General features: G+C 38.7%; 1 protein-coding gene across 1 annotated transcript; it reads left to right on the plus strand.

Annotated features, from left to right (window-relative positions):
- Positions 1 to 972: 972 nt before the first annotated feature.
- Positions 973 to 26365, plus strand: LOC140235469 (arylsulfatase-like). The gene is made up of 6 exons (XM_072315495.1): positions 973 to 1324; positions 15203 to 15364; positions 18236 to 18348; positions 20846 to 21068; positions 23422 to 23586; positions 25605 to 26365. Exons 1-6 carry the CDS (start codon positions 973 to 975, stop codon positions 26261 to 26263), a joined length of 1674 nt encoding a protein of 557 aa, XP_072171596.1. The 3' UTR covers positions 26264 to 26365.
- The last annotated feature ends 223 nt before the right edge of the window (positions 26366 to 26588 follow it).

The raw sequence follows: 26588 nt of genomic DNA on the forward strand, positions 1-26588 counted from the left end.
AGCGCGAGGACTCGGCTGGGTTCAAATTGCTCGACCGTTTAAATAGCCACCACACAGCAAGAGAGCCTTGTCAAAAGGCTATACCATGGACGTCTGGCTTGAAATGTGATGGCTCAGGTTCGAGTCCCGGTGAGTCCAGCTGAGCGATGTTGTGTGTAGTCATGCCGTCTCCTCTTCTATTTCTTTATCCCATTCCTCCCGCAATTCTCTTAAAGCTTTCAATGTCCCCCCCCCCCCCCAAGAGGTTCTTTTTGTAGGCTGACAGAGAATGGACAGGTAGGTAATCCACCTGTGCGAAAGCAGTCAAGTGGTACATTTATCCCCTTTCCACGGTCAACTCCATGTATCTTATGTACCATCGAACAATTGAACAATCGAAGTTATCGATTGGGCGCAAGGTATGAAGAGAGCTTGTGCTGATGGGCTCACAGACTTTTGTTATACAGAAAACAAGGCACCTGAATGGGGTCAGCGAACACTGAAATCTACTAAAATCAGCTTTGATTGCTATGTACATCTTCATACAAGTTTTACAGCAAAACAAGCGCAAACTACATCGGAAAAAAGGTTAATACTGTGATATGGGGGCCTACGCAGTTTTCCTACAGGGAACAGAAGCTGATAGAAGAAACTGTAATCTTTCTATCAAAGCCATTTTTTTTTTGGGGGGGGGGGGGAGGGGGCAGTATAACACAAATAATTAAGCCACGAATGCAGGCACTCTCGTCTACATTTTGATATACGGGAACCTGCTATACCTATACCAGGTTCCCGTAAGGAATGGTTTATACAACAGACGGCACTGAGTTGGCTCAGAGCCCTTCATAGGGCTCTGGCTCTGAGTTGACTCGGATGAGGGCGCCACCATACGCCCGGAGTGACAAACTACAGAGCACATCCGAAGTTGGGCACAGTTCTGGCCAAGTATAGGCGGGTAAATCAGATTGTTTACCGAGAACGCTCGTGTCAAAGATGCGCATCCGATGTCAAGTAGCCTGCTTGCTCCTTTTGGCGGCTTATGCCTTCCAACCTGGCCGCAGCGGTGGGACGGGTGACGGTTGTGGTGGCGGAGGAGGAGGAGGAGGAGGCGGTGGAGGAGGAAGAGGGTCAGGGTCTCGGGAGGACCGAATCCGAAATCCCAACAAACCCAACTTCGTGCTCTTCTTCGCCGACGATATGGGCTACGGGGATCTGGCCTCCTACGGACACCCGACTCAAGAACGAGGGGCTATCGACGACATCATGGTCAAAGGTGGTGTCCGATTCACTCAAGGCTATGTACCCGACACCGTGTGCACTCCGAGTCGCACAGCTCTGCTCACAGGTATATTTTGTAGGACACTGCAGGTATACTTAATTTGTACATCATTTTAACCTGATGAAAACCAAACCTCATATACGCACAAACAGGTTGCTCTTGATAACTACAGAATTAAGTTTCTACCGTTATATGTGGTGTTGATAGCAGAAAATGATACTCTAACCTTAATTAATCTTACCCCTGTCTGCGCAGCTACTATTCAGCTATTAAATTTGAAAGAAGTTGTTGAAGTTTAGTATGCTGTACACGGATTGTCAATTGTGAAGTACCTGTTTCAAGTCCCCTATATTACAGCAGCAGAGGTAGTGCCCAAATAGGCAAGGTACTTAGTACCTGCAGGGGCGGATCCAGGAATTCCGTAAAGAGGGGGCGTGTTTACAAAATTAAAGTGGGGGGCGCACGCACCCCTCCCCCCATTTTTTTTCTGTTTATTTCTTTTGTTTCAAAAAAAAAAATAAAGGGGGGGGGGGGGGCGTGCGCCGGTTCCGGTCCTCCCTGGATCCGCCCCTGATCTGTGTTGTCTTTGAATGATATTCATGTCGTCGGTTCCGTAATTCCTACTTACAAGCTTTTCACTGATTCTTATAAACGGTCATATTATTGTAAAACAAATTGCACTTTGACATCCTTTTACAGAAGTTATTCTGTTCAAATAGTCCCACCGTTCTAATTTCTCGCTAAAGGAAAGGTTGATTTGCGGATATACTACAGCAATCATCATAAATATGTGATGTAGGCCTACTTTCGAAGTAACTAGCTTCTCAATTCACAAACACCGCGTCGATTAAATGCAGTAAATACTATATATATATATATATATATATATATATATATATATATATAACAGAAACCAAGTGTTCTTGAGAAAGGGCGAATTTCTTAAAAATGTGTGTGCCGAAATAAACTTAGTAATGACAGCATGAACTTGGTTTCTGTTTTATTATTTTGTTGTTGTTGATATTATTGCACCAACAGGTGGACTACTAAACATATATAAAAATAACAATAATAATCACTATTTATTTCTGTTTCGAGGTCCTTAGAACATGAAGGCCAATAATGCTCTCGGCTTCATTTGCTTCAGGGTATAGACTCGTTGTTTCGGCATACGATTACCAGACCCTGAAAAAGATGAGATAATTATATATTCTACGTTGGTAGTAGATGTGCGTCTTTTATACGCGCTACTGACTGCTCAATTATTTTCGTGTCTTTTAAACATCTCTGTATAGGGTCTTTGATACCGCCAGCATCAGTATTCGTATCTATAATGTCATGGGCTTTAAGATGTTACCATTCCCGGGCTACCTTTACGGCATCATTCAGGTCGCAGACTATCCATAGGGCAGTATCACAACGATTTTCTCTTTTCCGATGCCTGCTTGATCAAATCATGGACAGGTCTACAAAGTACAAACGTAGGTCCATGATCAAATGAAGAACATCCATATTAATTGCGCAACATTAATCTACCTTTCGCCCGAATTTCTGAATGTCATGGTGTGAATGATTTTTTTTTTTTAAGTGCACAGCCACACGCCATATTCAAACCACAAGCTTCACTTGCTTTTTCACATTATACAGATTACAAAGAAGCACTAATTATCCTTGATGACAGTTTGTTACTCCGAAGGTTTGTTGGTCCGAAAGTGAAGAATCGTTACTCCGAAAATTCGTACGTTTTGTTTCATTATTCCGAAAATTAATCCCAATACAAAATGAGGTTCGTGGTTACGACGGTTAGGTATGTAGTAGGCCTACGCACCTATTTTCAAACTTGGGGTTATCGAAGTACCTTGTTTCCTTTTGTTACTACCTTGGGAATATCACGTTCGGACTAATGAACCTTCGAAATAATGACACAAATTCTCGGATTTACGAAAATCTATTTCATTATTTCGGACCAATGAAATCCATAGACAGTCATGGAATTTAAGTTTGGAAATATAACGAACCTTCTGAAAAACAAACGTTATATAATTTCCGGATTACCGAACCTTCGGGATAGCGAACATCACAAATACATTGTATTCTCATCGCTTAGCTCTGTCATGTAGACGAGCCATACAGCCCACGAGTTTGGCACTAGGCAACTAAGGTCCACAAATTTGACACCTATGGGTAAAAACAGCCTACGAAGTCGACATTACAACACGGGGCTTAATGTGTCGGTCTCGTATACATGGACCTTGATTGCTTTTAATAGTGTCGAACTCACGGGCTGTGCGACTCGTGGGCTGTATGACTCGTGGATGTCGGTCTCGTGACGTGCACCCATTTGATCGCGTATACTCACTGTGACACGACATTTCCTTCTGCGAGAGTTGCTCGGGTCTCACTTTCACCAAGAACTTACGGTTAGGAATGGAGTTGTGATATGGATATAGGTTTAGATTGACGAGGATGAAGATTGGGATTACAGTTAGGATTATGTTTTGTGAGTTGAATTTGTTTGGCTCAGCGTGCAGATATTTTTTTTCCCATTCATTCATTTCAACACAGGAAGACCCATTCAGCATGGATTATTTTTCAATGGGTCAGCGCATAAAATTTATAACAATTTACAACTTTAAAGTACAAACGAATAAAACAAATCACGTACGGTGCATCGAAACAGAAAATATAGGTGTACGACATAAGGTATATATTTATAATATATATAGGCCTACATATATATAATATAAGGTACATAAAACAATTAACACGAGGTTGTTATAGCATAAAACAAGAAAAAATTAAATTATCGTGGGAGCAACTGTCGCAGGAGCAAATGTCACGGAACCAATACTCTCACAATGCATTATAATTTTCTCTTTGTGTGTATTTTAAGATTCCGCATGTTTCAATGGCTGACTGTGTGTATGAGAAAGTGAGAAAAAAAACCCGTTTGTGTATAAGTGACTGTGTGTGTGTTTGAAATACTGAGGATGTGATAATGGAAACTTAAAAGCTGTTTTACCTGCACCTCTTTAAATCAACGTGTCGGCATACAGTAATCACTTGAAGGAACTATTTCGTGACAATATGTCATCTACACTGAGGCTTAAAAGTGATCTACTTTTATCACTTCCATTTACCTAAAGTTGAGTTAATGAATTGTTTGAGTTTGAATCGATACTGATACTTCATTCACGTGTTTGTGAGTGTGTGTGTGTGTGTCTGTGTCTGTGTGTGTGCTTTGGTTGTCCAATGTTTTTTTTTTTTTATTAAGTTGCCTGTTCCTGAAAATTCTATTGCTCCACAAACGAATAAATACACACACATCAGATGTTTCAACGTTTAATATTAGATGTAAATGCCGAGACCTATTGTGCGATTGCTTGGTGAGGTTCAGTGCCGCTGAAAAGTTGAAAATGATTAGAATGTGTCCCTGAAATATGCCTGTCATTGTTAGTGCTATTATGCCCTAAGCGTCGCCACCAAAAGAAAGCTGTAAACACCTTGTAGGTACGAGGTCGCAATGTGTGCCATCACTGACAAAGAAGAAGCATTCCTATGTATTTCAAAGGACTCTTAAAGGACAGCCTGTTTATGGCTGTGGAAACATGAGTTCAACGTGCCGGCAGCTCCTTGAAACTCCACGCAAATGGTCAGCTTTTCTTTTCTTTTTTTTTCGGCACGCAGTGGGCAAAAACACTGCGGAATGCAGCCCATACACACGATTGAAAGTTCTCAGACATTATCGTGTTCATTATTGCCACTCGAGAGTATTACATCTACAATGGGAAACAAGAGTACCTCATGGTGGAAACAAATAAACAACAGGTATTTGGGAGTTATTGTAAAAATATTCTTGGGTATGTAGGCCCCCTATATATACACTGTTGTCCTCAAAGTTATTCATACCCTTACTAATTCTCGTTATTATTCATTTTTAAAACGAAATGAATGCATTTTGTCAAGTTTGATCATGAGTCATACGTGCCCAACAAGTGACAGAATAACAATACACAGTTCCAGAAATTCTTCATTTCAGGGATCTTCTATTCATGGATTTTCAAGAAGTGCCATGTTTGAAATCATTCATATCCTAGGCTTACTGAGTCCATTGTCTTCATTTAGTTGTCAATAGCATAGCCCTTGTTCTTTATGACTGCTTCTAGATAACTCTTGTACGAGTCCATAAGCTTCTTTAAAGTCTTCTGTGGGGTGTTGGTGTAGTATGTAAGTGCGCGCGCGCGTGTGTTATATTATACGAGTCTGTGTATCATGGGTTGCAAAGAATTTTACTGAGGTTGTGGATTGGATTTTGTTTCGTTCTGGTAATATGAACAGAGAAAAAAAAACAGAAAATGAAGTGCCGCTTTATGTTTCGAAAAATAGAAGTGAATAAAAAATATGTGTTTGTCTGCTCCTTGGAGCGTGAGTCTTTTTACCTCCCATCCACCTCCACCTTTGAATAGACATCCATTGTGATAGAGAGCGAGGTCTTTCCAACCCATTGTCACCTTTAACGTTTCCCATAAAGCGGAAATTCTCTTTTTCTCACCCCCACTATAAATGAATAAGTTTAGCCGAAAACAACAGAGCATTCATACTGTTTAAATTCCCGTTATGATGCGTTTAAAGTTGGAATTTTTATCTACATTATTTGCCTGCAAATGGATGACTAAAATCAACATTTCAAAACAATGCGGGCTCAAAAGAAACTATTTGGCTCATAGTCACTCGGCAAAGTGATTACAATCACCTTTCACATACTGAGCAGTTTTCGTTATAAACATAATCCTACAAGACTCGAACAGTAAAGAATTATTTGCCCCTTGAAGCCACTATGCAATTTGTAACACATGTTGTCCTTCATCCTATAAAATGAGGACATGTTAATTCAATTCTGGTCTTACATGATTGTTAAATGAAATAAAATTGAATTAAATGTCTAAATCCATCTGGGAACCTCAGAGAATACTATTGATGATCATTGAAATGGGACCCTTAAGTATAGCCTGAGCCATTTTAATTCTCAAATGGCACATTTTCCCTGTTCCGGAAGGTTAGCATACCAACCCTCTCTAACACCCTCCCCCCCCCCCCCTTGGTCGCTTCGCTCCCTCGCCTGGATTCTTATGCCACCTTCTCAAATAAAAAATTGACATGTATGTTGTCACTGACTACAAGGAATCCTTTCTGTGACAATACACTAACAGTATTGATTCCTTTGTACATAAATTTCAATGAAAACAATGGAAATTACCTAAAGTGATGACTTGAGGGAAATACTTTGAGAAAATGACGATTTGTCATCTAAACTGAGCCTTAAAAGTGATCTTCTTGTGTCATACTTGACTAAAGTTGAGTCAATGCGGGGTTTTTTTTTTAAATATTTGAATCGATAGTTAAACTAAAGAACGTGCATTTTTGTTGTTTAATGTATTTTGTTAAGTGGCCTGCATGGGTATTCTTGAAAAATCTGTTGCTCCACAAGCGAACATAATGCAAACAAACTTCAGATGTTTAAACGTTCAAGAAGAAATTCACTTCATAATTCTATCAAATTCATAAGAGAACAGTGCAAAATTGATTAAAATCGGATAAGAAATAAGAAATAAGAAACTTATGACACTGAAATTTCATTTTTTTTAACACTTCTTGACCAGTTGGTTTTTTTTAACCAAAAAAAAAATACATAAATAAATAAACATCACTGGATTATTAGAGGTGTTTTACAATCAATTATTACCCGTAATAAATTGTACAAAAAGTATATTTTAAACACTAATTCTTCTAAACATAACTCGTATTAAAACATATCGTAATGTATAACATCACGCAAATCATATTTCACTGATAAACTCAATTTAGTTGAGTAATATTAATGCTACTTGGAAAATCATAAATGATATAATTCGTAAGAAGAAAGTATCAGATATTGATGCAATTCACAATGATGATCATTCAGTTTCCGACCCGCGCAATATTGCTAATCTTTTTAATTCTTTTTTCCCCCCACAAATATAGGGCAAACCTTGGCATCTAAAATACCGCGTAATGAAAAACATTTTTCAGATTCCTTGATAGACCTTTTCATAAATCCTTATTTTTTAAACCCACTGATATAAATGAAATAATAAATGCAACAGTTTCTATTAATTCGTGTGGTTTGGATGGTATTTAAACAACTCATATACATTTTAGCTTCTCCCCTAACTAATGTTTTTAATTTATCGCTTCTGAATGGTTCTTATCCCGATTAATTTAAGGTTGCCAAAGTTATTCCAATATTCAAAAAAGGAGACCCTCATTTAATTAGTAATTACCGTCCTATAACTCTATTATCAAACATATCAAAAATACTGGAAAAAATAATATTGTTTACAACAGATTATACTCATTTTTAGATTGTAACGAATTACTGGTACCAAACCAGTATGGATTCCGGAAGAAATACTCTACAGACTCTGCTATTATTTCTCTACACGATGCCATATCCCAATCGTTGGCCGAAAGAAAACATACCATCAGAGTTTTTTTGGACTTAAGCAATGCCTTTGACACCCTTGATCACGATATATTATTATTATTCTATTATACAAATTATATGCATAATAATGGTGTAAGAGGCGTTGCGCTTTCCTGGTTTACTAGCTATCTCTCCAACCGAAGTCAATAAATATGTTGTTTTTAAATCAGAATCTTCATGCAGTTTACGAGTTAGATGTGGCGTCCCACAAGGTTCGATTCTTGGACCATTATTATTCCTCAAATATATCAACGCCGTTGTTCGTTCTTCCTCCTTGATATCTTTTATTCTGTTTGCAGATGACACCAATATCTTTTATTCCCACACATGTCTTTCCACACTAGTTAACACGTTAAACACTGAACTTAATAAGGTAGAACAGTGGTTTGATAGCAATAAATTGTCATTAGATATTGAGAAGACAGATGTTATTCATTTTACAACAAAAAGCATACCAGATTCTACAAATTTAACCATCAAAATTGATTCTATACCACTTGAGCAAAAGGATTCCACTAAATTTCTCGGCGTTTATTTGGATAGGAATCTAAATTGGAAAATACATATTCAAAAGATTGTTTCTTCAATATCTATAGAGTCATCGGTATTCTAAACTTAAAGGGATGGTACAGTATTGGTGGAGATAAGAATTGGGCTTTTAACTTTTTGCGAGATACCAAGAAAACACTTATGATATATATAGTACAGAGCATACTTCAAGAGGAATTCAAAGTTTATTTGATGAAAATCGGGTTTGGAACGACTGAAACATCCAAAAACTAAGTAAAACAAAGCGATCGTGATGAAGTGTGGGTCCCACACTTTATTAGAATCGCTTTTTTTTTTGTTGGATATCTCAGCAATTTCAAAACCAATTTTCATCAAATAAATGTTGAATTAAATGCTCTTTCATATTTCATAAGAGGTTTCTCATTATTTCACCATAAAATGTTAGAAACCCGAAATTATGTCTCAACCAAAACTGTACGATCCCTTTAAGGATCTCCCACCTCACACACTCTTTCTTCTTTATAATTCACTCGTACTTCCACATTATTTCCCATTGCAATATAGTCTGGGGAAATAGCTCTAAATTGAACACTATAATGATGTCACATTTACAAAAGAAAGCCCTTCGTATCTGTACGGGTTCCCACTATCTTGCCAACACGGATCCTCTATTCAATCAACTCAACACTTAAAAAGTACATGTATGTGATATTATACAAATAGTGAATGGTCACGAGTGCAATGGTACGAAATTTCGCACGAGGTGAAAGATAGAGGCGCTCTATTATCGAGGCGAAGCCGAGTTGAATAGTGCTCCTCATCTTTCACCGAGTGCGAAATCTCGTTCCATTGCACGAGTATTAGACCATACACTATTTGTTTTTATACAACGTCCAAGTAGATCTTTGTTATTTGGTTGGAGGATTGTTGGGTAGGTCTAAGTAGGCCTAGAAGTCTATATATGTATGAAATATAGCCATACTTACATGTGGATCCACTGCGATTCTCTTTCTGGCTTGTGCAATCAGTGTAGATACAGGTCACAGCTAGCGCTCGTACACGAGCACTACGTAGGCATACATACGCGCATGCATGTACCCAGGCCGCACACGTACACTGCACTAGCTGCATGCGATACTCAATATGCAACACACAGTACATGCACTACCGTACAATTTCTCGAACCGTGGAATAGAACGAAAAAATCGAACCAAGTTGCACGCAAAAATAGAACCAAAATTGCACGGCGCGTTGAATGGAGTACTTATTGAATATCACGTCACCAACAATCCTCCAATCAAATTACAAGGATCTACTTGGACGTTGTATAAAAACACTCTACAAACGGCATACTAGTATTTCATGTTCAAATTCGTTTCTAATTTGTTACCCCCCCCCATTTTCAATAATATATTTTTTATAATAGAAATGTACATAAATATCCAACCCGAATTTCTGACAATTTTCATGTTACTAATCCAAGAATTTCCATAAATCAGCGATCAATAAGTCATTACGGGCCAGATATATGGCATCCCCTATATACCGGATCACATCAAACAGTCCAAATCGGTCAAATATTCAAAACACACTGAAGGCCTCACCACTTTCATGCACTCACCACTCTGCACATGCTATCCACCTCGCATCCCCCCCCCCCTCCCCACGCTCCCATCCCAATACTCACCCTGGATAAACATTATCTATATTTGTCAACTGGGCGGTTTTCGCCCTCCAGCGTAAGCTTATAGGATACATCCTTTTTTCTGCAATTGCTCCCCTTAGATTGTACCTTTACATTATTTTTCTTTATCATTAATGTACCGTATAATTTGTATTAAACAATTGTCAGTATTTTGTATTCATCAAGTTTATCAATATATTCTTCTTCAAAAATCCTATGATTTGTACAAAAGAAAAATGTCTTTATTTGTATATTACGTATGTCATGAAATTGCAGAAATAAATATCAAAATATCAATATCCAAATCAGCAAGTTGATGATGTCATGCTCTCACAGTTGCTTATTCATTTCATATACAGAAATGAGAAATATATCACATTTCAGTTGTAGAAATATAAAACTTGCCTTAAAACCACCCAAAATAAAAAAAAAACGCAAAATTTACCTCTGATATATTTATTTAATAAAGAATGTTGAACAACGTATGGGAATATTAGCTAAAACGAACAATTTTCCGAATTTCATACATAACAAACATGAAAAATTGTGAGGGCATGACATCAAATCGCTCATTTGAATATTCGTAAGGTCTGGTCAAGAAATGTTTTTCGAAACAAATGTGAAATTTCAGAATGTCACACCTGTATCTTCCTTATTTCTTATTCGATTTTTTTTTTCCGGGGGTACGTTCTGTGGGGAATTTTTTTTTTCTTTTGGAGTTTATTTTTAGGGTCGATTCCCACTTTGAATGTACATGCAAACACCAAGACCTATTGTGCGATTACGTGGCGAGGTTCAGTGCCGCTGAAAAGTTGGAATGATTAGAGAGAACAAAGAAGCTGAAAACACCTTGTGGGTGGGGGAGCACACACCCGTGAAAAATCAACACGAGGTCGCAATCACTTTTAATGTACCATCAATGACAAAAGACGAGACATTCCTATGTATTTCAAAAGTACCTCTTTTAATGGCTGTGGAAACGTTTTCAAACATGCCAGCCAAATCCTAAAAAAAACCCCGAGCAAATGGGTCAGCCTTTCTTTTTTGTTTGTTTGCTTGTTTGTTTTGTTTTATTTCTCGGCACGTAGTGGGCAAAAGCACTGCGGACTGCAGCCCACACGATTGAAAGTTCCCAGACACTATAATGTTCACAATCGCCATTCGAGAGTATTACCTCTACAGTGAGAAATGAGAGCTCTTTAAGCGAACAGAGCCGTACCGAACCCACGCTCAAACGCTCCTGATGCCCCTGTCACACTTTGCCGGATAAGGCAAACGCATGAGAAACGATTGTCGATTTTTGGCATCCGTTGATATCCGTTAAAATGCGTTTCATGTCCTTTTTATCCTTTGGATGGACGTTATCTTCCGGTGATTTCCGTCAGAGCGGCCAGAAAACTTAGTGCGTGCACAAAATTTTTGCTCGCTAAAAACGGATAGCGCGATCCGACCCTTGTCCTTGAGTTGCACGTTTTCTCCTGTATCTGTACTGTACGTTTTCCACGTGTTTCTATCCGCTAGGTCTCCTGTAAAGTCCGTTGCTTTAAGAGATGGAACGGATGGATCGGCTATGTACAACACATCAAACGCATTCCCATGCCACAGCCACATGACAACTACCGGGCAAAACGCATGTAGTTACGGATGACATTAACAGAGACTCCAACTCTCCCGCTTTCGACGGGAGATCTCCCGCCCAAAGCCCATTTTTGCAAAATCTCCCGCTCGAGATTTAATTTCTCCCGCTTGAAATAATGTCTTACTTATTGCCATCGTATGTTGAAAAATAAGCCTTAGATAGCACGAGAGAGCATCTGAGAACCCTAGAGCTGGACCCCGGCCGCACGGAACTTCGCGCTTCGCACTCGTGATTTTGCTAGGGGTTTCAGGCGAGAGAATCTCCAGATCAGAAGGTGCTTGGGGTTGGAGTCTGTATGACAAATGGAAAGGACGGCCATAAGTGATGATTACAGCATATCTACAGGATGCCTACAGCACATATACAGTATATGAATAAGAAATTAAGTTGATGTTTAACGAATATATACCAGACTTGCTACAACTGACTCCTGCAAGGGCACATAAAAACGTCGTAGGACCTCGCCCTTCTCATTCAATGCCTCTCTGTCGTGATGAACTGCCGCACCGGCACCAAGGCCAAGCTAATACATCGATACAGGGCAGCCTTACCGCAGGCAGATCTGAATCATGCAGAATGCCAACATGTCCCTCCAGAAGTATAATTATCGCCTGGAGGAGGCAAAGCAAGCAATAGAGAAGGCAGGTGTGGTCCAAGAAGTGGCTTGGTCCTGAGAGACGCAGGCAATTTGGTTTGTATGAATAATTGTGATAGACACAAAGGCGAAACAAATTCGAACTGCTTTGCTAAGTCTCCACCAATTTAGCATGCAAATGTTGTGTTTCGGGTGAAAGGGTGAAAGGCACATCAAAGAGAAAGCAAAAATTTTAATGCATCGTAATACTTCAAGGTCGGAGAACCATCATATCGAGGAAAAAAAAAAACTCTTTTCATCCCTTTGTGACAACTAGTCTTTCAAAAAAGACTAGTCTTTCGAAAAAGCAAGATTTTCAGTCAGTTTACTATCATGGCTGTTTAAAGAATGTTGTAACTAACGAGGAACTGCTGGGATCTGAACAAATTTAGGGAAGCATCATTATCACCTATAATACACTAGTTGTAGCTTTTACCACCAAAAAGGGCAACCCTGATCAGATACGCTATCATGGGGTGGTGAAGCATATTCAATGTGACTGGGCATCGGCTGAGATAAACTATTATGGATATTCACAGGTTAAACGTTGTGAGTGAACTTCCGAGTTCAAAGTGAGACAATGAGTAGAAGCCATCAAAATTAAAACCCATGATGACAAGGTTCGAATAGCATTAGGAAATCTAAATGAGCCATCTCTGATGCATTTGATTTGATGTACTAGGTGTTACAAAAAACATTTCCCCCTTTTGATCCTTAATAGTTCGAGAACTATACATCAGATAACACTGTCATTGATATGAGTTATAGCTGAATAGTGTACAATTTAATAGTTGAGGTGATTTGAATATGAGAGCGTTAATCTGTTTCATTAAACTAGTCAATGTACCCGTGGAGTGTCAGAAATCCTCCATGGGGATTCCCCCAGAAATTAATGGTCAAGGTCACTGGGTCAACAGACGTCAAATATGTTTTGCGCTACTCCTTGGTCCGATCTTGGCCAAACTTGCTGGAAGCATAAGTAGGCGTACACCAAAGAGATTTTGAGGAGAAAAATCTCTTTGGCGTACACCTGGGAATCCCCAATATAAGTAGGCCTACTTAGCGCCCTCTATCGGGTGTCTGATTATATTTCTGGAGGAATCCCCATATAAGTAGGCCTACATAGCGCCCTCTATCGAGTGTCTGAAGTTATTTGACCTTTGACCCTAGTGACCTTGACCTTTCCAAAAATGAACCCCTCAACGGCAATTTCGCGGTCAACCTGCATCCACCCACTAAGTTTGATGGAGATCGGACCAAGGACCTGGGAGGAGTAGAGGAACAAACAGACAGACAAACAGACAGACAAACGTTGCTAGAATTATAGTATGATTCATGATTAATTTTAGAGTTAAGTTCCAGATTTTGGTAAAATTTGGACCCTCCGTACAAAATTGAACTTTACACAAGAACCAATGATGTGTATGTGAGTGTGTGCTTACAATGACCCTGAACAATAGACATGAATACCCCGAATACCACCTATTCAGAGCTCTGCTGACAAGGCTTCTGGACTCTTGCTCCATCAAGGCACATGAATGCTTTATTAATAATTCACGATGGGTTGCCCTGGACATTGCTAGTCTTAATTCATGGTAAAAGGTAAAATGCATGTACATGAAAACAATAAGCACATGTTTTTATGCGCTTGCATACACTACATTTCAGGATGAATAAAGACTAGCTGTGACAGTGGAATTTCTCATGAATATGCAATTAGAGCATTCCAATCCTGGCCATTGCTTAGAACCATTGTCAGGGTTTTAACCACACGCTACCATACACACCATTTGACCCCTGTGAAAAATTAAAATTTTTTACAGAGGGTTGAAAACAGAGCAAAATCTGAAACCTAACTTCATAATAAATACTGAATTTAATGAAACTAATTTACACTATCATTTTTAGATTACCTTCAACAAAATTGTACACTATTCAGCTATTGCTCATATCAATGTCAGTGTTATCTGATAGGCCTATATAATTTTTGAAATATCAAGGATCAAAAGTGGGATTTTTTTTTTTTTTCTGGGGGGGGGGGGGGGTAACACCTAGTATAACAGAAACTGTTTGAGAGATAATAAAAACTGCTTCAAACCTTGAGTCAATATCCAAACTTGAAAAATTCATTCCTGACATTGATATTCAGAATGCAGTCAAATGTGTTGTTTATTCGTTTTGTCCGGCCCCTAAACCGTTGATGTACGCTCCTCTAAAACAGAAACCTTACACTTTGTCCAACGGATTGACGATTTCAACAACGGATGAGCAAAATATCGCCCGTTTCTTGTACGGCGGGCCTATCCGTCAAAGTGTGACAGGGGCTTAAAATGTACCGTACCGAAATGTGCGTTAGGCCTGACGTCCACCAAGGCGCGGATAAGACAAATTAAGAAAGCAAATCAATTTAGTAATTTCGCATTCATTCGGCAACCTCTCCGCATGTTCTTGAAAGAGTCCGTTCAATGTCTTTACATGTATTATTCTTAAACATATGTCCGGGCGTTTCCGCACCTTCGGGAGAGAGAAACTTTTGTTACGTCCAAATTTGATCGAAACCAAAATTTGGACGCGGAAATGAACGTCCTGACACCTTCGGCAACTCATGAGGACGTCGTCAGGACATCCTGTCTTTCCGTAAAACTTTCACCCCTTCCGCAAACGCTCATGAACGAATCCTGTGGTGTGCGGGCAGCTTCGCGAATGAAAGTGGAAGACATGACCCGGAATGTTTCAGGACAGTGCGGTGCCAATGCGGATCAAAAATGGCAAACGTATTGCGCGAAGCCGCTGATGCGGACACTTGTGGTCAAAACACGAAAGAGTCAACCACAGATTCCAACGAGCGAAAGGAGTTTGAAAGTCCAAAATCAATGCAGCATTATTCCTATTAAACACAAAAAGACAAAGAAGGGGGAGGAAGTCCATTTATCTGAATAAGTCTTTTATGACAGGTCGTTATCCCGTGCGGTCCGGAGTCTACAGCGCTGCTCCTAACGGAACGCGTGAGTTCCTCCCCTGGACCCGATCCGGCCTACCAAGTAGCGAGTTGACGATGGCCGAGGCACTCAAGACGGCAGGCTATACCACAGGCATGGCTGGCAAGTGGCATCTGGGTGAGAACTATGACACTTGTTAACAAACTGCATTTCCTCCCTTTTCTGCCCTCTCTCCCCGCCCCCCCCCCCCCCTCCCCCTCTCTCTCTCTGGATCTCTATCTAGATCTCTTCTCATATGTCAGTTAAGTATGTGTCTCCCTTCTTTAAGTCATTTATTTTTACGTTTTCTTGTTTTTGTGCTTTGTGAACAACACAATTTCAATGCCAGGCTATTTAGATGGATGATATAGAGCCGGAGGATCCCCCTCCCCCCCCCCCCCAAAAAAAAAAAAAAATAGAACCCCCAACAACTCTAAGTTAAAGGCTGACGCTAAAATCTAAACCCACTAAAAACCACTAGGTAGTTACAGTGGCGGATCCAGGCGGAGGCACACCGGACACGTGCTCCCCTTTATTTTTTTTTAAACAAAAGAAATACAAAGAAAAAAAGGGGGATGTGCATTCTTTAATTTTGTAAAGCCCCCCCCCCTTTTTTTTTTTTTTTTTTTTAACAGAATACCTGGATCCGCCCCTGTATTAGGCTAATAAGTCTCAACTTTACCCACTGATTAGGGTAGGAAAAATGATCTTGGCCTATTCAAATATCAGCCATATTGTTTACAATATTCATGTGCATCATATGTGATGCCAGATTTTCAAAGTTTACTATACTCCATTGAAATTGAAATACGTGTAAAACCTTTAGCTTAAAAGAGTGGAAATTGCATTGTCAAACAGACTTTCCAAACTTTTGATTTTTCAGCTGTTCAAAAAAAAAAATATATATATATATCTGTACATGTTGAACTGCACAGGTTTCAATTTTGGCTGTTGAAATTGAAAAAGAAAGTACTACTAATTTGCTTTTTTTTTTTTTGCAATGTGTATACACGTTGAATAGTATAAACATATTACAGGAATTTAACTAATAACTGGTGTACAGAAATTCATTTGATATCAAAAGTAAAAATGTTTCCATCATTTTCATAGGAATTTGTTGATAATAATTTCACTGGAACAATATTCTCAAAGTCATTTTCTTGTTATTTCTGTAAAACAGAAGTTCATAACATTACACATGAAAGTGAAAATTTACTGACATAAAATCTACAGGTAATTGCCAAGGAAAGAAACAAAAAATTGACATCATAGCTTGTTTCGACAGGAACAATACGCTGCACCTTGGTTCATGTGTACTCACATCATTGAACACAGGGCCTACGTTTTGTAACCCTGCCAAGCTATTTTTGTGCCATACTAGTACTTCTTTGAAGTAACACACTGTTGTACATAGGAACTCTTAAAGGAATGGTATAATATTGGTTGAGGTGAGAATTCAGCTTTTAACTTTTTGTGAGATACTTAGAAACCACTTCAAGAAATGTTAAAAAGCATACAATTTTAAGAGGAATTCAAGGCTTATTTGATGAAAATCAGCTTTTAAATGGCTGAGATATCCAAAAAGTAAAACAAAGGGATCTGAATAAAAGGTGGGTCTAATCTTTGATTAGGATCTGTTAGCTTTTGATATCTTAGCCATTTCAAAACAATTTTCATTAAATAAACTTTGAACTCCTCTGAGAACTGTAGGCTTCTTGACATTTCATAAGAGGTTTCTCATTATCTGACAAATCATCATAAAAAAAAACTACATTGACAACTTCAAATCCCATCTCAAACGAAACTGTACCATCCCTTTAAAGGAGTGAAAAATGTTTTCATATCGATTTATTGAAAGCAGATTTTTAGATAATTAACATGTCATCTCTTTTAAAATTACATTTGATACTGTATGAAATTTGAGAAGATGACTTTTCTACTCTTCATGGGGCAAGGAAAATTCAACAAAAAGATAAGATTCAAACTTTTAATATATGTACAGTACTTAACCATGTAAATATTATTTTAATGGCAGGCTAATTATCACTTATTTTTTTTTTTTTTTTTTATAAATGAAATGCATCATGTGAAAAAAAAAAACAAACATATCATCACAGTTCCTTTTACCATAATAGGATTCACAGCCAACCTAAAAGTCAGTTAAAACCTTAAAAATGACTTTCCCCTTTCATTTCAAGTTATGAAGAATTCAGGGAAAATGAGTGCCTCAAATCTGGGAAAAAATCATGATTTTGTTTGTTTGTTTTGTCTTTTTACAGTGTTCAGACTTTCTCTCCCCATATCTACATTTAAAAGTGAATCCTTTGGATTTGCACAAGTCACAAGTAATTGCACTGATTAGGTCAAAATGATGTGAACTTCCATTTGGGTAAAAAAAAAAACCCTTTGGGATCATAATTTATTCCAATGAAATGTGGCAACAAGGAACCCTGCAATAGTAACCTCAATCTATTTTTTGGAACATCAATCATAGTCTTGTAAGAGTTTAGGTAATATCTCTAAAAAAAAACCCACAAAAACGTGTAACATCAAAATGTCACGCCGTTACAATGTCATGCCGTTATATTTGCCTGTCACGCCATTAGCTGATGAATGTGATTTTCCTTCTAGTAAGATTGGCTGACAAATAGTATAATCCCTCATAGTGGTTAACATTACTACTAAGGTTTCATGGTATCTCTGCTGGAGATCACAACACATTTATAATTCAACATCTCTGCTAAGATCATAATGACGAACTTATGCAACACCTCTGCTAAGATCATGAAGACAAACATATTTAACATCTCTAGAGAAGATCATACCCGGAAAGATCATGTGTAATCACAAACTTGTTGAACACCTCTGCTTCAGATCATAATGACAAACTTATTTAACGTCTCTGCTGAAGATCATAAGAACAAGATGAGACTTCTTGGGGCGCGGAATCCACATCCGTCTTCCTTGTGAGCCCAGTCTGACATGAACTCCTCTCCCGACATATTTCAGGCATAAACAGTAAGACCAGAGACGATGGCACCCACCTCCCAATGAACCATGGTTTCGATTTTGTCGGACATTTCCTGCCATTCACCAACAGCTTTGCCTGTGATGATACTCGGGTAAGTTGATTACAGTTTACCGCTCAAGGTGATGAGTGCCTGGCTATCAAACATGCTGATGATACAGTGATCTCGGGGTATTTGAATTCAAGCAATGTGAACAGCTACATCTCAGAAATCGATCGATTTGTTCAGTGGTGTGACTCACATTATCTTCATTCGAATGTTAACAAAACCAAAGAAATGATAATAGATTTCAGAAAGAACTGTGAACATGTAACCCTGTGTATCTATGATATCCCTGTCGAACAGGTTTCCAAGTACAAGTACCTAGGCACAAAACTCACTAATGATTTGGACTGGACTGCCAATACACTGATGATTCAAAAGAAAAAAAAAAGGGGGCAAATCAATGACTTTATTTCATCAGGCAATTGAGCAAATTGAAGTTGGATAGAACACTGATGGTTCTTTTCTATAAGTCCTTTATCCAGTATATTGCCATGTATAATTTGATTTGTTTCTATGGTAATCTTACACAAAAGGACAGGGCCAGAATTGATCGCCCACGAAAGTGCGCGCAAAAGATAATTGGTTTGGAATTGCCAGTGCTACATGACTTATACGTGGAAAGAATGATGGTCAATTACAAGTAAACAAGATAATGACTGATTTAACACACCCTCTGTACCGTTACTATTGCCTGAACAGATCAGGTATCAGACTCTGTCCTCCTCGCACAAAGCGTACTCGTTCTAGAAGTTCTTTTGTCCCGGATTCCATTCACACATATAATGCCAGAGTAATAAGATAAGTTCTTATGATTAGTTTTTGTTGTATTTATATTACACATACATTATGGGGTTTTTTTCTTAGTAATTTGAATTTGTATTGGTATATTTAATAAGTAATTTGAATTTGTATTGGCACACAGTATGTAATATTAGTAGTAGTAGGAGGGTGGGAGAAAGTTGGTAAGTACTGGATTTAATAGTGTTGTTTGGTATATCAAATTATTATTTTTTTTTAATTGGGTTGAATTATTAAAATGAAATTATATTGTGATATGGTGTTTTATTAAAAGATGTTATATAAGTTTTGGTATTTGGTGATGTTAGATAAGGTTAAAGTTATGAGGTTAATGAAAATTATTATATTGGAAATATAATTATAAATTGGGATATGTAGGTGAGATATTGTTTGGTGTATAGTAATGATGCAGGAAATTATATCAATGAATATATTTATGAGTGGAATATTTGTATAAAAGTGATATATAATGATAGTTTTGCATAGTTGTAAATGTTGGGTTAATATATGTTGTTATGGTATACGTATATGTTATTGTATGTTAATATGTGTTAGTTTCAATCGGGTTCTGTGATATGTTTGTGGTGTATCTGTGATGTATTTAATGTTTGTTTTGTTGTGATATCCAACTGAAGAATTTCCAGAGTGGACAATAAAGTAATCAATCAACCCTTCATTTACAATGCTGACCCTTAAGTAGACATATCCATTGGGACTGAGCCCCTTGACAATTGCAGTCAGAGCCCAGTTTTCTTGTTCACTTTCAGATCTCAGGCTATTAGATTTACAATTGGGAGCATCCAGTCGAAACAGTCTTCAGGTGACATAAATACATGTAGGTCCTATACGTCCAGTCCTGTTATCTCCCACAGTCCTCACTGGGATTACACTCTAGTTATCCAGGATACCTATAGGTAGGAGCTTGTCCCAATTCAACTCGAATAGGAAATTCCCGACTACCACCCCCCCCCCCCCAAAAAAAAAACCCAAACAAACAACAACAGCAAAACAACCTGTTCTTAAAGGACAATTTCACCTTCATTAACATAAGGATTGAGAGAATGTAGCAATATTAGTAAAAAACATCATTGAAAGTTTTAGGAAAATCTGAAAATCCGTTCAAAAGTTATGAATTTTTGAAGTTTTTGTGCAGTCACCACTGGATGAGAAGACTACTGCAGTGTATGATGTCACATGCGTACAACAATATAAGGAAAATATAAAGAGAATTTCACAAAATTTCATCTTTTGAAAAAAGTACACATTCCCTCGACTCGTTACTGACATATGTTATGGGTAATATTATTCCCATTGCCTTTAGAAAGAGGCAAGTCAAGTGCTCTTTTATTATGTGAAAAAAGTGAAAATATGTCGAATTTTCTTTACATTTTCTTTATACTGTTGTACTCATATGACATCATGAGCCTTAGTAGTCTCCTCATCCAGCGGTTCCAACACAAAAATTTTAAAAATTCATAACTTTTGCATCGATTGTCCAATTTTCCTTAAACTTTCACTGATGTGTTCTACTAATATTGCTGCATTCTCTCAATCCTTATATTTATGAAGGTGAACTTGTCCTTTAAAGAAGCACTGAACTAATAGCAACAACATGGTGTCCTTGCCCTCTGTAATGGTACTCCTATCTGATCAATGTCCATGTTTCGCACGCAAGACTGAAAATCAAGTGATCTGGCAAACAAATTTGACATTTAAATGCTGGTCTCTTTCGAATTGCATTGCACAGCGATTTCGGGATTTCCCGGACATCCAGAAGTGTTACCTGTTCAAGAAGAACACCATCGTAGCCCAACCGTACAATCACACCTACCTCTCCCAGACTTTCGTCAACGATGCACTTTCGTTCATCGCTGACAACGTCGATAACCCGTTCTTCTTTTATTTCCCGCTCGCCCACCCACATGTGTCACTTTTTGCATCACCTCCCTTTGTAGGATCTTCGAAAAGAGGTGCGTCACGAGTGAAAGGTTGAATTATAAATCTTATAGAGTGTATATACACATATAATGACCATCAATCATCACTTTATTGCAGTTAATCAAACAGCAATAAAGGAAAAAAATGGAAAGACATAGCGATACAATAGAAATACATGTAACAGAATCATAACACTAATTCAATCACGTTGCCCAGGACAAGACGTACAAATGAAAGTGTTATTAAAATGGTAGAGACAAGAATTATGAAAACAATTATCAAAACGACTTGAATTAGGGAGAAAGATTTGCGGTGACACCATGTGTATGCAGTCCTTAACCGGATCGTTGTTTGGCAGAAGAGTCTAGAAAGAGGAGAATTGAAAAGGGAAGCGACATATGGGGGTTGTAAGGAGGGCAAAAAGTGAAAAGAGGGGGACAGTAATGGGCTAGAAGTTGAAGTTGTACTAGTGGAGACGGTAGAGAAAGGAACAGAGAGAGTGGTATAAGGAAGAATAGTGTGAGAATCAAGTAAGATGTTCGGACATCGTTAGAAGGGGAAAGATGAAATAGAACGGAAGAGGAAGAGGGAGGAGTTGAATGTTGGAAAAGCATGGAGATACAGGAGAGAGAAGTGAAGATTCATGAAACCAAGAGAAGAACGAAGTCGGCGAACAATGTGGACTATGGAATGCGGAATCAATGGAGAAAGGACGAATAATCCCGCGAAGGAAAGGTAAGTCCAGGAGAGATGAGATTATGTTGAGAGAAGGGAGAAAGAGAGAGAGAGAGAGAGAGAGAGGGAGAAATCAGAGAAAAGAAGAAAAAGAAAAAATGAAATTCAATATGGAGAGGAAAATTGATGACAGTTAAATCCTGAAAAGGTTCCTGTGGGAGAAATGCAAAATGAGAGATTAAAATAAGGTTAATGTGTAGTCCTGAGGGGAGAAGGCAAGAGAAATAAACCTGTGAAGAAAACTGTAAATTAATACAATTGGTCCTGAAAAGGACGTTGGGTTGTATGGAAGAAAGAAATAAAATGAAAAGAAGAAAAGAAGAGAACAGAACAGAAAAGAAAGTTCCTCGGTTCTCCTAGTTATTCTTAGAACTAGACATCTTGCTCTACCTTCACTAGCACCTTTTACTCAGTATTTCATTTCTCTTTTTTCTCTCTCTCCTACACTTTTGTCTGTTTCTACGCTACTTATCTTTTCTTTTCTTTTCTGTTCTCTTTTTTCTTTTTTCATTTTATTTTTTTCCTTCCATACAACCCAACGGTCCTTTTCAGGACCACTTGTATTAATTTACAGTTTTCTTCACAGGTTATTTCTCTTGCCTTCTCCCCTCAGGACTACACTTTAATCTTATTTTAATCTCCCATTTTGCATTTCTCCCACAGGAATCTTTTCAGGATTTAAATGTCATCAATTTTCCTCTCCATATTTTTTTTTCTCTCTCCTCTGCAGCATTTCTTTCTAGGATCCATCCAAGCCCCCTCTTCTTTACTTCTTGAATTTCATTTTTTCTTTTTCTTCTTTTTTCTGTTTTCTCCCCCCCCCCCTCTCTCTCTCTCTCTCTCTCCCTTCTCTCAACATAATCTCATCTCTCCTCGACTTACCTTTCCTTCCCAGGATTATTCGTCCTTTCTCCATTGATTCCGCATTCCATAGTCCACATTGTTCGCCGACTTCGTTCTCCTCTTGGTTTCATGAATCTTCACTGCTCTCCCCTATCTCCATGATTCTCCAACATTCAACTCCTTCCTCTTCCCTTCTATTTCATCTTTCCCCTTCTAACGATGTCCGAACATCTTACTTGATTCTCACACTATTCTTCCTTACCACTCTCTGTGTTCCTTTCTCTACTGTCTCCACTGTAGCAACTTCAACATCCAGCCCATTTCTGTGCCCCACTCTTCACTTTTTGCCCTCCTCACAACCCCCATATGTCGCTTCCCTCTTCATTTCTCCTCTTTCTAGGCTCTTCTGCCAAACAACGATCCGGTTAAGGACTACATACACATGGTGTCACCGCAAATCTTTCTTCCTCATTTATACATCACCATACAAACCTTCAAACAACACATGACGTGAATTACATTGTATTACATGATGATATAATGATTACATAATTTTACGAGCCGTAACTTTACAAAGTGTACTGAAAATGGGTACCTTTACAATGAATATCATCCTTGTTACCCTTGTTTGAAATTCTCGAACAGAAAAGATCTAGGGTACCATCGTACAAATACAAGATGATTCTGTCAAGTTTCACATTTATTGTAAACTTTTCTATGCGTCTATTTTGAGATTTACATGTACCCTGAAATACCATGCTTCGTGAAATACATCCCCCTTCTCTCCCCATCTCTCTCTGTCGGCAGGAGAATACGGCGACAACATCAATGAAATGAACGACGCCGTTGGACAGGTGCTACACGCCCTCGAGGAGCACGGCCTGGCTGAAAACACCCTGACTTTCTTCATCTCCGACCACGGACCACAGGCCGAGTTATGCGCTCATGGCGGGGACTCGGGAATCTTTAAAGGTACATTTTGTGTGTGCGTAGGCCTCTGCTTGCTGAAGCCAATCTTTCTATTTATTTCTACATTGACACAAAAATACTTTGGATATGATTGAGTTTGTACTGTATTCTAAAAACTTACTAGAAATGTCGCTTTGGTGACTGGTATGCCTCCGCCATAATGCATGATTTTCCCAATAGGTCTAGATAATACATGTGGACACTGTGTGATTACATTTTCACAAAATTGGTAAAATATTGGAATGACAAGTTTGTCACAAATGTGTTGAATGTTCACCTTCCTTGACGTAGGTTTAATTGGATGAATAGGAGAGCATGTATCTAGGGATTTAAGGACTTTAACTTGACTTTGACCCATTCATACATTTAGGCATTGAGTAATTTTCAAGGTACAGGTGTGGAGAAAAAGTGCAATTTCTGAATTGAATAGTAAATTGTTACCATTTTCATCTGGCCCTTGACCCTAAAATTCATAAGATAATTACTTTCAGGTAGAACATGCATAATATGTACTAAGTTTCAAGGTAACTTGAGCCACTTCCGAGATATGGAGGAAAAAGTTAGTTCAGCACTTTCACTTGATCTTTGACCTTTTGACCTTTGAGGCAAAAAGAGAAAAAAAAAACTTTCCAGAGAATTTCTATTAGGTTTACACACGCATACACCAAGTGTAAAAAAATAACCCTGCTGGCATTGCATAAATATGAGGGTAATAGTAAAATTTTGAAGTCTTGCACTTGACCTTTGACCCCTGACCTTTGACCCCATGAACCCTTCATTCTCTAGATAATCACTTCCAGTCAGTACATGTATATACTATGTTCCATGAAGATACCTTGAACAATTTTCCAAGGTACGGAGAAAAAAAAGAAGTTTTAATATTTTTACTTTACCTTTTGACCTTTGACCTTTGACCTCATGACTCAAACTTTCACCAGAGAATCTTAATTGGGTAATACATGTATACACTAAGTTTCAAGAAAATCTCTTCAGGCATTCAATAGATATGGTGGAAACAGTGAAATTTTATGTATTTGACCCTGACCTTTTGACCTTTGACCTTTGACCTCATGACCCAAACTTTCACCAGAGAATCTTAATTTGATAATACATGTATACACTAAGTTTCAAGAAAATCTCTTCAGGCATTCAATAGATATGGTGGAAATAGTGAAATTTTATGTATTTGACCCTGACCTTTTGACCTTTGACCGTTGACCTCATGACCCAAACTTTCACCAGAGAATCTCAATTGGGTAATACATGTATACACTAAGTTTCAAGAAAATATCTTCAGGCATTCAGTAGATATGGTGGAAATAGTGAAATTTTATATATTTGACCTTGACCTTTTGACCTTTGACCTTGAGCATGTGCACCCAAAAGTTGATAAGCACAACTTCACCCCCTAATACACATACATGCCAAGTTTCATTAGGATACCTCAACAGGTTTCGATAGTTACCTTGTCCACAAAATTCATTACGGACGGACGGAAGGACGGACGGACGGAAGGACGGACGGACGGACAACCCGAAAACATAATGCCTCCGGCACCACTTCGTGGCGGAGGCATAAAAAACTCCAAGACTTAATGTAACCATCTTGAGACCCTCCCCATGTTCCGTTGATTTCGAATCATGAGTACAAATTTACGAATCACGAGTACAAATTTACCAATCAGAGTCAATCGGACAAGGGGTGGAGTTAATCTTGGATATACAATGTAACGAAATCCTAATCAGTCTCCTAGTCCCTCCCCATTCTCTTCTTTCTCAGTTGTGAATAAGTGTAAAATTATGTACAAATGCATTGCTGGTAATTTTCGTATCTCATGTGGTATGATCATACAAACTGCAACGTATTGCCATGGCATGCTATTTGCAGTTGAATACTGTTTCATGCACAGTTGAATGCAATGCAGTAGGAAAAATACTTAACAGGTAGAGACAGCTCAAAAGTGTGCATCTGCATTTACTGACACACCGGGGTTCCCAACTTTGGTTTGTACTGACATTCAGGTTATAAAACCAACACCTGGGAGGGTGGCGTTCGAGTCCCTTTCATCGCCTATTGGCCTGGCACGATTGAGCCACGAGAGTCACACAGAGTGGTCAGCACACTAGACATTCTGCCCACCTTGATGAATCTTGCTGGAGGCTCCCTTCCAAGTGACCGCCAGTACGACGGGGAGATCATAACGGATGTCCTCATTGACGACGCGCCATGTGCACCACCGCATGGCACGTTATTCTACTACTGCAAGAACCGGCTGATGGCGGCTCGATCTGGCCAATACAAGGTCCATTTTTACACGCACCGCCTGCAGACTCAGGCAACTTTCGCTAGCAAGTGCCACCTCGGCTCTGGCGGACTCCCCTCACAACATTACTTCGACTGCTACGACTGCTACAATGAATGCGTGACTGCCCATGACCCACCCCTTGTCTACAACATCGAGAATGACCCAAAGGAGTCCTTCGCACTTGATCCCAACTCTGATCTGGTCCAGCAAGTCATAGCGGAAATCAAGAATGACATCTACAACCACCGCACTTCAGTGATCGCCACAGATCCAATTCTTGATGACCAAGACCCGGACAAAGCCAACGTTCCATGTTGCAACTCCGACACTGGGTGCATCTGTAACTTTGGACCCGTGGACGGCCCGTACAACTAGATAGACAGATGAAGAATGCACAATTACTTTGGGAGTTTTATTGTGTTTTTTGCATTAGATTTTTATTCCTTCTGGTTTCCTTGCATGGGCCTATACATGTAATTAGACAACTCTATGTTACATCGTTCTGAATTGTAATAAAAAGTGAACAAAACTCTGTCAGTCAGAAGATATGAAGACATCTCACTGAATTGTTTCTGAATGCTACATAGGTGTAATACTATTGTTTCCAAATTTAAATTTTCATTAGAGTGATTAAAATCTTGAAAAAGTATTGGTGCATGCATGAGTTTACATAAATTGGTTTACATACTACATCTCCATC

The sequence above is a fragment of the Diadema setosum genome, chromosome 11 (genome assembly GCF_964275005.1).
Source record: "Diadema setosum chromosome 11, eeDiaSeto1, whole genome shotgun sequence".
NCBI lineage: Eukaryota > Metazoa > Echinodermata > Echinoidea > Diadematoida > Diadematidae > Diadema > Diadema setosum.